This window comes from Dermacentor andersoni, chromosome 8 (assembly GCF_023375885.2).
Source record: "Dermacentor andersoni chromosome 8, qqDerAnde1_hic_scaffold, whole genome shotgun sequence".
Lineage (NCBI taxonomy): Eukaryota > Metazoa > Arthropoda > Arachnida > Ixodida > Ixodidae > Dermacentor > Dermacentor andersoni.
The window spans coordinates 146862392-146877642 of NC_092821.1; the positions used below are offsets into that span (position 1 = coordinate 146862392).

A 15251-nucleotide genomic window follows, 5' to 3' on the forward strand; every position below is an offset into this window, starting at 1 on the left:
AACATTTTTTCTTCTGCGCCTATGATTTTGCTCTGTAACGCGTGTTTTGTACAAATCTTGTTGATATCCTTCATAACACATTTAGCCTTCTACATATCTCTTTTGCATGGTCGTACTGCTTTTTTGCGAGAAAACCGCATCGTTATATAGCATGAACGTATTTCACTTTTTGTTATTATTTTAGATGATTCTTATTCAACTGACGTGTATGTGCTGTGACGTATGTATTATGGCGTATTGTGTCAAGTGCGCCAGTACCAAGACCGACAGGTTTTTCGTGGGCACCATAGAAATCTATCTATCTATCTATCTATCTATCTATCTATCTATCTATCTATCTATCTATCTATCTATCTATCTATCTATCTATCTATCTATCTATCTATCTATCTATCTATCTATCTATCTATCTATCTATCTATCTATCTATCTATCTATCTATCTATCTATCTATCTATCTATCTATCTATTATGTAGGTGGGGGCCAACTAAGGTCCGGTTCTCACCTTTGCGTCAGTCTCGTCCTGAGCAGCTAGTGCGAACATCTCCCGTACCTCCTGGTCGAGTTTCTGCGACGAGAATGAAAGCCGCATTAGAATATTGAACCTCGTTGTAGCGAACAACGTGTACAACGAAGTTACGGCTATAGCGAACAGAAGTCCCAGTCCCATTTTGTTTCTAACCGTTGTGCATGCCTTTGTCCCCATATAGTGGGCTACAGTGAGGAAAAAAAAAGAAAGAAGAAGATACAGCCAGGGTTTTTAGCACGCGCTACTACGGTTCGTGTCCTCCAAGATCGGTAGCTGCAAGCAGGCGCAGTCACGGCAGCAAATACATTCGAAATTTACGGTCGCCAACTCGCCCGAGCTCCAACACTTAAACGCTGCCCCCGTGAGAGCACAAAAACGCTACAACAGACTGACTTAACGAATCCATTACAAGTATTGCAAAAAAAGAAAAAGTACTATCGTTCATTCTCACAAATGGTTCTCCGATTGCAGCGCCAAACTCTTAAAAAGTTTACACCCTTTTGGTTGTATTTTGTCCCAGAACGATAATCTTCATCTGTCTTGCCCGCATTTCCTTTCTTTAACGCTGCGAGCCCGGTACATCCTAGTCACGAACGGCATGTGCGTTATCAGCATGACACAGCATTCTCGACAGGAAAGTAGCGAGCGCCGAGTTTTCAAGAAAGGAAACGCAAGCAAGGCAGACGACGATTATCGTTGGGGGACAAGATAAGCCCCAAAGGGCGCAAACATTTTTAAGAGTGCAGATCTTTCCCCTGGTGTTTTTGTCACGAAGCTGCGTTCGGTTTGCGTCAGGCGGATGTGCGCGGTGTCCAGCGGCACTCACGTGCTGCAGCTTCTCGTTGATGCTGGGCGTGGTTCGGCGGGCTCCGGTCAGGTTCCGGATGGCGCCCACCCGGTACCACATGCGCGTGTGGTGCTGCTGCTCGGCCAGTTTGGCCGCCGCCAGGCACGCCGCGTCCTCGTCCGTCAGCCCGGGGTGCTTGCGGATCTCCTGTACGCAGACGAGGCGGGAGAGAGGAATGTGTTATATAGTGATTGATTTGGTGCTAGATTGATTTACTCACTGAGCGACTGATTGACTGACTAATCGATCGACAGATCTACTGAGGACAATTGATTCATTTATCTTTCATTCATTTATATTTCATTACATTGACTAGCAGCCCGGGGTGCTTGCGGATCTCCTGTACGCAGACGAGGCGGGAGAGAGAAATGTTTTATATTTGATTGATTTGGTGCTAGATTGATTTACTCACTGAGCGACTGATTGACTGACTAATCGATCGACAGATCTACTGAGGACAATTGATTCATTTATCTTTCATTCATTTATATTTCATTACATTGACTAGCAGCCCGGGGTGCTTGCGGATCTCCTGTACGCAGACGAAGCGGGAGAGAGAAATGTTTTATATTTGATTGATTTGGTGCTAGATTGATTTACTCACTGAGCGACTGATTGACTGACTAATCGATCGACAGATCTACTTAGGACAATTGATTCATTTATCTTTCATTCATTTATATTTCATTACATTGACTAGCAGCCCGGGCTGCTTGCGGATCTCCTGTACGCAGACGAGGCGGGAGAGAGAAATGTTTTATATTTGATTGATTTGGTGCTAGATTGATATACTCACTGAGCGACTGATTGACTAACTAATTCATCGACAGATCTACAGAGGACAATTGATTCATTTATCTTTCATTGATTTGTATCTCATTACATTGACTAGCTGACTGGCTGACTGACTGATTCATTGAACTATTGGTTGACTGATTGATAGATCAGTTGGTTGATAGACTGGCTGACTGGTTTTCGTTGGATGGATTGATTGGTCGATCAGTCCACTGACTCAGTGATCGAATAATCAAGTGGCATATTGATTGGTCCATTGACCGTGTGGCTGATAGACTGTCCGATAGATTTGTTAACTGGTTGATTTCTAGGTTAATCTCTCAGTAGACCGGCCAACCCACCGACCAACTGATACTGACTGACTGACTAACGGGTAAACTTTCCGAAAGCAACGTAGATGCTACGAGAGGCGCAGTAGCTTAACGGTTTGGGAATAATTCGAACCACTCGAGGTAGTTCGTCATATGTTAGGTCAGTTTGCACCACAGGTAATCGGCATACTCTCGGCACCGTGCTTAGTCCGCGGTGCCTTTCAAGCCGGGGACAGAGAAGCAGACACCGTTAGCCTGTGACATCGTGCGCGAAATGACTGACCCGTATGAAGTCCAACAGGTTCTCCCGGTTGAACTCGCCGTTGGGGAAGAACTCCCGGCGTGCAGGTCCTCCTCCTGGTGTGGCCGGACCGACGGCGTTCGTGGTCTTGGCGATGTCGGCCGTGGTCTGCAGCTCGAGCTGCTTCTGGGCGCTGCGCTTGCGCGCCCCGGGCCAGAAGATGCCCGTGTCCGCCGCGTAGGCCAGGAACACCTGCGTGGCCAGAGCCCCGTGGAGTGGGCCGTCGAGCACTGACGCGCATGTATATATGGACCTTGTTCGTGGGTGTTTATGTAAGTGAGCAGCTGAAAAATAGGGCCTGTTGGATCGGCCAGATGCAGGGCCGATGTACTCCAGTTGGCGACAATCATACTGAAGAAGGGTTTCATGCCAAATGTTTCTTGACTTCTTGGTAAATGCGCCAAAAACGGGACAAGACTTGACAAAGCCAGGTTTGTCCTGTTATTCGCGCTGTTCCCAATAAGTTAAGCGATAGTTATAAGGCGACCGCCACGGCCGTGGTACTTGATTTCGCGACATCGTACACGGCAGCAGAGAGCCACTGCCATATATACCGCACTGCTCAGAAAGTAACGGTCAGGGGTAAGGTTGAGAGAGAAAGTACTGATATCTGCCGATGAATTAATTAATTCATTCATTAATAGCCCAACGAGACTGGCCTGGCATGTTATTCCAGGCGAGATCGTGAGGGATGCAAGAAAAGGAGTGAGACGAAAACAAAGGCACAAATACCACAAAAGTTATTTACTCTCATCGTGGCCTGTATCCCACAGAATGTTGCTATAAGCGCTTCAGTGGTGCGCAAATGAGATCTCGGGCATTGCCGAGGTCCTGGAGCGTGACACGCAACTGAAATCGCGCGCGTCGCGTCGCATGTGTAAAGCGTCCCTCCCAAAAAAGAACGGAAAAGAAAAACAACCCTTAAGGTTGCGAAGTAGCTACGCATGCAAATGAAATGTTGTAAGTGTTGGCCAACGCCGCACTGCGGGCGGCAAGTGGTTCGAGGATTGCGTCGGGCTTACCAGCAGCGGGAAGAAGAGCAGCGTCAGGATGGCCTCCCAGAGCTCGATCACGTTCGGGCTCGAACCCATGAGCACCACGAGAAGCCAGAGGTAGGCAAACACGCTGAAGAACGCCGTGATGCCGAACACCTGCGAGACGCGTCACGATACGCTGTAGGCGAGCTGTTGCAGAACGTGACGTCATCGCTGTGCGCCGGGCGATGCCTTTCACATCCAGACAAAAAAAAAAAATATGTCCCAAGAAATACATAAACTCTACTAGCGCGCATTGCCGCAAGCAGTACGAATGTACGGAGCCACGTCTTCAAGGGTTAGTTGGCCCGGATTGGCGAAAAGCCAAAGAAGACCAGAGGAAGAGCAATAAAAATAAAAGCAGGGAAATTCACCAGACCGGGATATCCGGTGCGCTACCCTGTTCTGGCCGAAGGGAAGAGGCGAGAACGAAAACGTAAGGAAAGATAGGGTACAACAACATCACCTGCGCAGAAAAATGAGCCCATGCTATTTTCTTGAGGTCGTCATTGCCATCAGTCTATTTGTGTCAACTGCAGGACGAAGGTTCTCCGCTTACCCCCCCCCCCCCCCCGCCCTTTGCGTCGGCCCACCTTACATTATGCCTGCAGATTTTCTAATCCCATCGCACCACCTAGTTATCCTAGACTGCACTTCCCCTCTTTTGCACACCGCCCTCCCCCATTTTGTAAAGCTAAAATACCGCCGGTTATCTACCCTACGCATAGCATTTCCCGCTCAACTCAATTTTTTGCTGTTAATGTCACCTAGAATCGGCTACACCCTTTTGCTTTCTAATCCACACAGCTGTCTTTCTTGCTTCCAAAGGGGCGCGAAAGAAAAATAGTAGGTCGAGCTAAATTGAAAAAGCAGGCTTCTGTAATAACGAAATCGTCATTCGTGGGGAGAACGGGGCCTTTATGGGTGAGAAAATGACGAACGTGGAAAAATTAGAGTGGCGCCACCCGTTGGACTATGGCACCTCTTTTGTGACGTCAGCACCGGCTGATTGACGTAATCTCCACGGGACCTTCCATAGAGGAAGATACCGTGGAAATGCACTCTTCCGTTCTAGCGCGGGCAGTTCAAATAGTGCTGCAGGAGCGGTACCTTCAGTGGCCATTTTCTATACGCAACAAAACGACATCATCATCATAATCAGCCTATTTTTAGGTACACTGCCAAGACGACTGCCTTTCCTTACGACCTCCACTTTTGTCTTGCGTTAGCTGATTCCATGTCGCGCCCGAAGATTTCCTAATTCCATCATCCTACCTAACTTTCTGCCGTCCTGGACTGCGCTTGCCTTCCTTAGGTACCCATAGTGTAACTAATGGTCCACCGGTTATCTACCCTACGCATTACGGTGGACCATTACAGTTAAGTTGACATACTGGCGCACAATACACGATGATAGATTTCTATATGAATGATGGATCGATTTAGCTCGACTTGGCGTTTTAAGAAAGAACTTCTTCTTGGGTAAGGTGGTGCTTAGGCTCGCTGTGCCTTTATTCATTCGAGTCCAGGGAGCTTTGGAGGGTAATTGTGACGAGGTGATGGAAAGGTCCAAACGAGTTTCTCACGTCGCTTTTCCTCTCTGCCACGATCCTGCCACGTACACGGTCTGAACTACCCTCCGAAGCGGCGTGCCACACGGATGCAGCAGCAGCAGTGGAAAAGTCTAACGACTAGGCAAAAAATGCTTCGACTTAAAGGGACACTAAAGTGAAAAATGATTTCTTCTGCATCAGTAAATTACCGTTCTACAACACCAAAAACACCACTCTTACAACGATAAGACATTTGTTAAGCCAGAAAAAGCGCAAGAACGAAATACGGGTGGCGACACCTACTTAAGTTCCCGCACCTGGGGGCTGTGACGTCTTGGATATTGATGGCATCTTCTAGGGCCTACTAATTATATATAGCGGTACAGAGTGACTACATTGTGTTCTAAAGGAGCCAAATATTAAACATGGCAAGTTTCGGGAACCTTTATTCAGCCAACGCGGCCCAAATGCGAAAAAATACTTTGGAATACCTGACGTCACGCTGACGTACCGGCGCTGGGGTTTCGGCGCGAAATTCAAATACTGATACTTTGACCCTCATTAACTCATGTAATAATCAAACTATTCTTTTGAAATGATTGCCAGCAGGTTTCTCAAACAATGCTTCATTAGTCTAAACTGATTTATTGTTTCGCTTTAGTGTCCCTTTAAAGAATTCGGCAGAACCCACCTCACGATGACTGTCGATGGTAATGCGTTTGTCATTTAATCAATATAGCGGCACAACGTATCGCCCCCGTCGAAACGAGTTACGTGTGAGGTGCGTACTGCAGCGGGACTCCTCGTTCTCGCTTCCCTAGGAACACTCGGCGCCATCTGACGCCGACACCGCGAATCCCGCGCGTGGCCTCCGAAATGCACGGCGCGCCAGTGCGTGCGAACGCTCAGAAACGCGTCACGCGACAGCCGGACTCCTCTCGCGTGCTGCTTTCTGGAAACGCTGCCCCATCTAGTGACGTTGCCGAGAAGTCCGCGCGTGGCCTGTGAGAGCTAGATAAGCTGAGCCAAAGTCTGCAATCATTTGATGCAGGTCATCTCCATTTATTCCTGAACGGGACAGTGTCATCAACCGCAAACCGCAAGTTACTAAGACGCTGCCCGTTGATCTTCACTCCCAATGATAAGTATACATCTGATATATACACCATTTAATGAAACTAAACCACACACATTAAGGCGTGACGCCAGGAACGCCGGTGTCGTGCCTCAGTGGTCGTGCGCGTCGAGATGAGACCACAGGAAAACCGTCAGCGTCTGTAGCTTGAACTCTACTGTCAGTTTCGCTCAGTATGGTGCGCACACAGGTCGTCAGCGAGAACGGTATGAATATATAGTGTCTGTGCGCACGCCACTCAGGCCAGCAGCGGGAGGCATAACGCCTCCCTCGCTTCGCTCTGGATCAGATTGAGCGGAACGTGATGACTGCGTGTATATACACTCGGCGTCGTTGATTATGCAGCCAATCGCACTGCGCGCGTCTTTTGCGTTTCTAGAGACCTAATACTCCTCGCACAGGTCGCGCATGCGCAGACCAAAGCGTGCCAGCACGGTGGCGCCTACGGGCGCGCATGTGCCTCGAGTGTCCATTATACAATTTGCTATCTCAATGAAACACGCCGAAGCGTTGGAAGCGCACCGTCTTCCGTTCTGACAGTCGGCGAGAAAGTCTTTGTGATGCATCTCTACTGCACGCGGAAGGATGTGGAGCATTTCTGCACTCGATTGGATGCCAGCACTGCATGCACTCGGTTTATCGAGCACGTACATTACACATTGAGTCTACGTGGAGTGCTCATCATTGTTCGGATGTGATTTGACGATCTCCAACTCGTAAGCAGGGCTAATGAGTGACAGAGTGTAGGATGAGTGCGCGCTACAACTTCTGGGCAGTCGATGCCGCAAGTGCAGGTGACTTGCTTGAAACTGTCAGGCTTCCCAACTACTGTATTTTCATTCTGAACGCTTCGCTTCACGTAGACTGTAAAAGGTTACATGAATATGCATGTCCATGTTTTTGTCTGTATCAGTTAGATGAACAATTTCATGTACTTTTCCCGCGGAAGAAGAATGACGACAAATGTATTCCGTCAGTGTGACGTCACATATTTCAAAGTATTTGAGCTGCGTTGGCTCAGCGAAACTTTCCAAAACTTGCCACGTCCAATCTTTGGCTCACGTAAAACACGAGGTACAGTCGAACGCCACTACAAACGAAATGACCTACATAACGTAGCACTGATTATGTCCCCGCCAGATTCCTTTATTGCATGCGCATTGTCAACGTCTCTACAACGAAGGCCACTCAAATTAACGAATTTGCCTGTGCAACGAAGAAATTTAGGCGTCCCCAACGGGTGATTTGTTGAATTGCAAACGAGCGGCCACGTAGCGGCGCCACCACTGCCCTCCGCAGACGCCACACTGAGCCGGGCCCTGCGCTAGCTCTGGCGGCAACGCTAGCGACGCATTTGACGAGTCGAATGCGCCGATGTCCGCGAGCGTTGTAGTACCCGTAAGTCCAGCATGGATTAGTAAAGCACGCTCACTGAGTAGCCACCCTCAGTGGTGCCCTGGAATATGGGCGTCGACCCTGCGCAGATGGGGAAGAAGACCGTGAAGACGGCCGACCAGATCTGCCGCCGCTAATTTCTAACCAATTAGAGCAAATAAAGTTTTTCCTCCTCCTCCTCTGCTGCGTTGCACCAGGGGACGTATTCTGTAGGAGTCCACTTAGTGGACTGTCAGTTTCGGCCGCCGCTGATTGGCTGGGGCCGCTCGTATCCTCCTCGTTCGTACAGCTGCATCCAAACAACAGCGACCGAAATGGACCGTCCACTATAAGTGGACTCTTATAGAATACACCCCCCCCCCCCCCCCCCCCGAGGAATCGCTCAGCTCGCATACTAACGCTATTGCTGCAACACGGAAGTGGGTGTGACGGCTGACGTCTTAACTTATCACAACGTGACGACGTAATCGTCACTAACGACGACCGAAGATGTCTTCAAAGCCACCTGTAATGGCAGGAAGGACGCGAATGTCAACGAAGGCAACGAATGTAGTCGGTGCCAACCTAAGGATTACAAGGTTATATCTACGCTGTCCATGGTACGCTAGCCAATGACGTTAACTGTTTTCGATGACGACTGACGTCGAGCGGTTTCGCGGGTTTAGAAAACAACTCTTTTCTCCGTACAGATCGGTCTTAGAGCCACTGGTTTCAGGATGAAACCTAAACATCTATCGTGAATTTGACGGGTGTTCTTGACATCCCTTCTCAGCAATAGCCAACAGTTTAGCTTGAAACAACTAGCTTTTATTTTCCAATTAGCCTAGCATTCACATTAGTAGAGCCAAGTCATTAAACTGTGAGCTAACAATAGTTGGCTCGGCTCTCTTTTAGAAAGGATCGAGCAGGTGCACTGCGTTTTTTTTGTGTGTGTGTGGGAGGAGTTTGTGAATAGGGCTGTCATGGACTGCGTAGTGTCGAACAGCCTGTAAACGAATGAAGAATTTTCACTACAGGTAAGGCAATATAGCACGAATTCCGCGATGTGCAGCTTATAACCTTGCGTCGCTCCCACCCTTTGCAGCTGAGCATGCCGGGAACCTCGATGCAATAAGGTCAGCTGCAGTCGCACATTGCATCCGACAAAGTGCGCACACAAAAGAAAGTTAGCGACCTGTTTCACTAAGCCTCTCTCGAATTCGTTTTAGGTAAAGGTGATCCCCTTGCTGAAAGAGCTTGTACCCTGCTCCCCGGCGAGCGATACGATGCCTGATGTTTACAACAAAGTGACCTGTATAACGAAGTATTCGGAGTACTTTTTTAATAGAGGCGTTTGACTGTATAGTTCTTGTTTTGCGGATGAACCATTACATCCCTAGCAGACGCCGTCAATACCTAGTGACGTCACGGCAAGGTGATGCTGGAACTTCCAAAGAGGGCTCGCCATCCATTTTTCCATTTCAGTGCCACGTGTGGCTTACTGAGTTCTTTCTCGCGGTATGAATGGCGTTTTCGGCAACGTAGAAGATAATTTATCCATTCACGTGGGACCATTTTTCTTGCTAACATCTCCTTGCTGCACATTGGCTGCCCTTCCGTCCCGCACAATAATATACCCGAGCCTCCGCGGAGGTTGAAGCTGAGCTTGGGAGCTTCCGCAACTGAAGTACTTAGTGTGATAAATGTAAGAATCGCTTGAAACACCCTGGAATTCGGGCGAAACTTACCGGATGCAGGTGATATGGCAAGACTTATGAATCGTACCGAATTGCATAACAGCCTTTTACGCACATGTTCCAAGCTGCTTGTATGCGCAGGCTCACTTCCAATGTTCTGTCAATGTCGCAGTGGGTGTTTTGTTTGCTTCAGGTCCAAACCCCGTCGTTTGCGAACCGGGCAGTCACGCACTACCGAGTACATCACTCAAGCGTGGTCCTAGATCGATCGTGTCGGGTGTCTGAAGTCTCGCAATAACGGCCGATTGGCGGCACGATTGAACCCATTGTTGCTTCGTTTGCGACCACTTGCTCAGGAGTTTGCCGCTAGCGAACCGCTCATGACGTAGCCGGCCGCGACGGTATTGTCGAGGGACTCAGTCGTTTGGAGCCCGCCATAGGGATTTTCTAGCCTGGTTGTACGCACATTGCAGTTTACGGAATACCAGAATGGCAGTCCACGTGAACGGCAGCTGCGACGCTGCATTAGCGACGTCTTGTGGTGCTCGTTCAACCATAACCTATCAGCGTGAGAAAACGGTCACTTTGAATTCGGGATTACGTCGCTGCCGACGTCTTAACGCCTGCAGCCAAGTTGCACTACCTTCCACTACCGTCCACTACCTTCCACTGCATTAACATTAACAGTGAGCTTTAGCGTGTCCAGTATTACACTAAACGCAAGTGGACTGGGCGTTTACCAGGATACCGGACACGCTAAATATATCTAGTAACATTAGGCGCTCTGGCTGTGGTTGCGTGTGTGTGTGTGCGTGTGTGCGTGTGTGTGTGTGTGTGTGTGTGTGTGTGTGTGTGTGTGTGTCGCTGTGTCACGTTCGCGCCGTTGGCTCCTACGCCACCGTGCTGTCCGTACACCAGAGACGAGCAGTGTTGGGCTGCAAAAACGACAAAGCCAAGCGGGCCCACCGTCACGCTCTGCTCACTCGGCTCATGCCGGAGCCAGGGCAGCGTTCTGGCTTCCGCTGCGCCTACACCCGACGAGAACATTCTGTGGTACCACAGCCAAAGCTACGCGCATGTGAGTACGCGTGCGCGTAGCTTTGACTTTGTATTACTACGCCAAGTAGTGCCGACGTTTCTTGCTGGCGGTTTGCAGGACCGGGGAAACCAGAAGTGAATACCAGAAAGCCAGAAAACTAGGAACAGCACGAAAATTAAATGCTTTTCCTAAGTAAGTTTTCTATTTGTTATGAAATAAATCGTGAAAAAAAATAATTGGTACGGTTAGTTCTACGCTGTGTAGCTTCCATTTGCTTGCATTCGTGGACAACATGCAGATGCGCAGTAAAAATAGTGTGTGCTTCGGCTCCGTAGCTTTCACATGCGCTGCCACAGCCCCCGGTTGTACTCATGAGCGCTGTGCGCGCACAAATTAGCGTTCCTGCTGAAGAGCTGTGTGCATACTTCCCCGGTGGTGCACATGCATTGGTCTGAGCGGAACGTAAACACCAAAGGTCATCATTTAAAGCCAGTTTATTCTTTCATTGGGCGCCGACAAACGTCGACGGCTTTTCACTGTCGGTCTCAACTTGTGCGCCGCTGAATTGCGACGCCTGCAGCGCCCCCGGCGGCGCTTCACGTCACATTGGCGTTTTGAGACACCTGGCAGCTGCCAGGGCAATGTCTCTGGTGCACAGCAGCAGTTTCTTAACGTGCTGTGTTGCACCAACACACAGCCGCCCTCCCCGCCCCCACGCATTGTTAAAACACTGTTCGAGGTAAGGAAACAACTGGCAGCTTCGCCCTTCGTCGCGAAACTGCCATTTGTTTTCTTACATTTATCTGGCTTTCAGGTAACTTCGTTATTTAAAATAACTACGAACGTGTAAGTTAAAAAAGAAAACACGACAGATCCGTTATTTTCGCATTGATGATAATTATGTTCGTACCTTGATCATGCGTATTGTCCGGACTTCGTTGGCAGGAATCGATATCACGCACACAGCGGTGATAACGAGCAGGTTGAAGGCCGCCGAGCCAACGATGGTTCCGGGACCCAGGTCGCCAGCTACGAACCTGCGTGTGACGGTTGAGGTAAAATTGTGAGTAGCAATATGGCTGACCCGAGTTTGTTGGTTGCTAAAGATTCATTATGGCTGTGTAGTGCTTGATATGTCAGTTTTTGTATGGCACTGCATGGAGATTGCATTGACTCCAAACGAATATATATATATATATATATATATATATACTGTAATATCCAATTTCTATTTTCCAATAGATGTAAAACACAGAAGTACTATTACAGAGCCCCTGAACAGATCTGAAAGGAGTTTGTTGCACCTAATGAAGAAAGGTGGGGGGGGGGGGGGGGACAATCCTAGTTCCCGCGGAAATTTTGGTTTAGGGCCTCAGATTTTTGTTAAAAGAGAATTGCTGTGAGTTAAGTTTTATAAAGATGAATCACAAAGTCTAGAAATCTGTACCCGCACCAAACTCTCACTTCTGAAAACAAAAAGAACAGTTGTTGGAGCACCTGAAGTGTACAAATGTGATACACTATCTTACTGCATAGGTGAAAATTTTACCATGTTTTCAAGAATTTTGCAGAACTCTTATAACTTAATCGTATGTTCAGCCGTGTATTCAGATTTATAATACGCTAATCTTGTAGGCTTGAAATGTCTCAACAGATGCAGCTTAGATAAATCCCATATCGCTTGTTATTGCCTAGTTAATTTTTCAGACAGAAACATTTGTAAAAAAAACGATGGCAAAAATAAAAAATCTGCGTCCTGTAGGCAGCAGATTTTAGCATCTTTAACGCTGTAAACTTGAGCAAATTTGGTGGATTGGAAACCGACAGAGATGATTTCTCCGCTAACATATCTATGTATAACAGCTATTTAAATAAAGCTTCATCTCAAGACACACTATTCGAAAAACTCATGTGCTCCACAACTACAATATCTAATAGTCGCGCCTAAACAAACATGCGGGCTGGGATCCTTTACAGAAATACATAACTATGACGTCTATCACGTGTGATTATTGCCTGCGGTTGCTACGGGACATGTAGAGGCTTGTAATACGATGTCATCAATTCGCAACGTGGTCCCGTTTCAATCACCGCCGTTCAGCTCCCTGTGCATAACACTCGGCATAATCACTGGCACACTCAGTAGCATGCTAAGAATGTTAAGAATGTTCTCGCGCTCATGAAATCAGCCAGTAGCGTTGGTCGGCCAACTGCTTTCGATGAATTTTCGATGACCCCATTGCGGGCGCGAGAGCAAGCGTCTGTTCATCGCTTTTCACACCAGATGGCAAATCCCCTGCTGCATACAGTGTAATAATATTTGCCTCACATGTTCTCAGGAGCCTCATTAACAGATCGGCATTGTTTTTTTTTTTTTTACTGCGTTCAAAAAGGTGCTTCGGGGCCAGTATAAGCCACCGCTACAAATGCAAGTGAACCTGGAGGAGAAACAGCGCATCGGAGTATAGTTTCGGAATTGTTCGCGTTTCAGTTTCCGAGCGCTGTACTTGCACTGTATGAGCACGTTCAGTCACAGCTCTAGTCGCTCCTACATTTGCTGTCTCCATTCAGCGTAAGTTACGGGTTCCCATATTGCTCGAGAAATCCGGATAGCCCTGTGGACGCCATTTGCCGCCCACCATGTCAGCCAGGCTAACACACCTGAAGCAACACCACCACCGCACCCGTACTCTCGTTCCACATAACTTTTACACTAAGTGAAACAGTTATCTTTTGTTTCAGATACGTTCAACTCAGTTTGTGGAATCTGTATGAAAGGAGATTAGGGTGTTTCACTTAATGAAACTTCCGTGGAAAGATAGAAAAAGTGATATACAATACAGTGACAAGAATGACCGAAAAGAGAGTAGCAGTGCGGAAAGACATTCGTTCCGGATAGGTATCACTTGGTAAATGAGAGATTATTACACATACGTTTCAGTTACATAGTCGGACCAATGGAGAAGAAGTGCACCAGCGGCAAAAAAATTTAAAGAAAAGAAATCGATGGCAAGCGAGAAAACGGAGGCGCGCGCTTACCCACTTCCGACGATCTCGATGATCGCGAGCAGTATCTCGGGCGCGCTCGACCCGAGTGCCATAAGGGTCAGGTTGGCCACGGTCTCGTTCCACACCTTGACCTCTATGATGTCCGGCTGGCCTCCGGGCACCTGGGCCGAGAGCGTCAGCCGCCTCGTCTTGGACGTGATGCGCTCGATGGCGCACATGAACACGTCCGCGATGATGGCCACGCCCAGGAAGCAGTACAGAAGGCCCAACAGGTAGACGAACGAGCGGCCGCCCCTTGACCAGCTGGACTCGTCCAGGAAGGGCAGCAGCAGCCCGTCGCTGCACGTGTAGTTGGACTCGGAGTCCATCGCTGCTTATTCTTCGAGGGGGAGGGCCGAGTTGGCGGCACTTCAAGGGGTGGTGGTCCTGCGTCAGGTGAGAGGCACACGAGATTATTGATAATCAAATAAATACATATATACACACATACACATATAAATACACACATATACACCCGCTTAAACACAGGCAGGCTGGCAGTTGTCTTCTAAAGGGGTCCCCAATCGTCCAGACTCTTGAAAGGGGGAGAGAAGAAGAAGAGAAAGGAGGAAAGGAGTAATTTGAGTCCATACAGAAAGCATTTCCACGTTCTGTTGAGCTCATATCGACGTTCCTTTGACTGAAAATGGGCTTTCGTTTTGTAATGAATGCTTTCTGTTCAATAATCGCTTCTTCGACTGTACACACACTCCTTAATCTCCCCCCTTGCGTCTTGCTCTCTTCCCCCGTAACATTTCTCCGGCAGAGGAACTGCCTCTCTGGAGACTTCAAGTTGAGGTGACCCTCACACCTTACTTCACCTGGGTGAGGAGTCCCAACACCTGAAGACTCCGTGAGCTGTCCGAAAAAGTACTTCATGTTCCGACACCTACAAAGGACGGTCGTCACACGTTGTGGCTCTGTCCGGGAACGAGGACTACCCGAGAGAGAGAGAGAGAGAGAGTTTTGAGAGCTGGCAAGCTACGGAACTGATCTAACATACAATTCTACGCGTTGGCTCGTGGCCAATAAGTGCTCTAAGCCACTGCTCCTTTTCACACACGAAGAGGGCCTCACAATTTTCTCTTTAATACATATATATTGTGTAGGGCGAGCTCTTCGTATAAAAAAAAATATTATCACGTTCCCGATATGAAAGGAAGAGGACCAATGAGAGTTCACATTGACGTCATACCCCATAGATGTGGAGTGGTTATTTGTGATAATGACATGACTGATTCATTGATTTGGCAGCCAGTCGATTGGGTCAACTGACGCAGTGAATGATCGGTGCGTTATCTGATGGTTGTTAAGCACTGGCATTTCAATAGAAAGGAGCGACTTCTTTCCCCGCCATCTCGCAGTCCAAGTCAAGATGGAGTTGGATGAGCAAAGGGAGGACAGCGCGGTCGCTCGTTCTATTGCCCCTTGAGTTACGAAGCCTCAGGCAGGAGGACGTGTTCCTTATCCCTACTGGGACATAATTTCAACCTTGAAACACAAGCGAATTACATACGCAGGCCACTGAGGAGTAAAACTGAGTTTACGTTTATGAGTAAGGTTGAGCAAAATTGAAAAAGAAGTAAT

General features: G+C 48.2%; 1 protein-coding gene across 2 annotated transcripts in view; it reads right to left on the bottom strand.

Moving 5' to 3' along the window:
- The window catches only part of LOC126528940 (sodium/calcium exchanger Calx-like), a 79780-nt gene that overhangs the window by 18907 nt on the left and 45622 nt on the right, over positions 1-15251 (bottom strand). For both annotated transcript variants that reach the window (XM_050176526.3, XM_050176527.3), the window contains exons 2-7: positions 13656-14051; positions 11527-11653; positions 3807-3935; positions 2767-2976; positions 1357-1524; positions 507-569 (exon numbers count right to left, since the gene is read on the bottom strand). In XM_050176526.3, coding sequence (XP_050032483.2) covers positions 507-569; positions 1357-1524; positions 2767-2976; positions 3807-3935; positions 11527-11653; positions 13656-13993 — 1035 coding nt within the window. In that variant the 5' untranslated portion in view covers positions 13994-14051. The remainder of the gene's footprint in view (positions 1-506; positions 570-1356; positions 1525-2766; positions 2977-3806; positions 3936-11526; positions 11654-13655; positions 14052-15251) is intronic.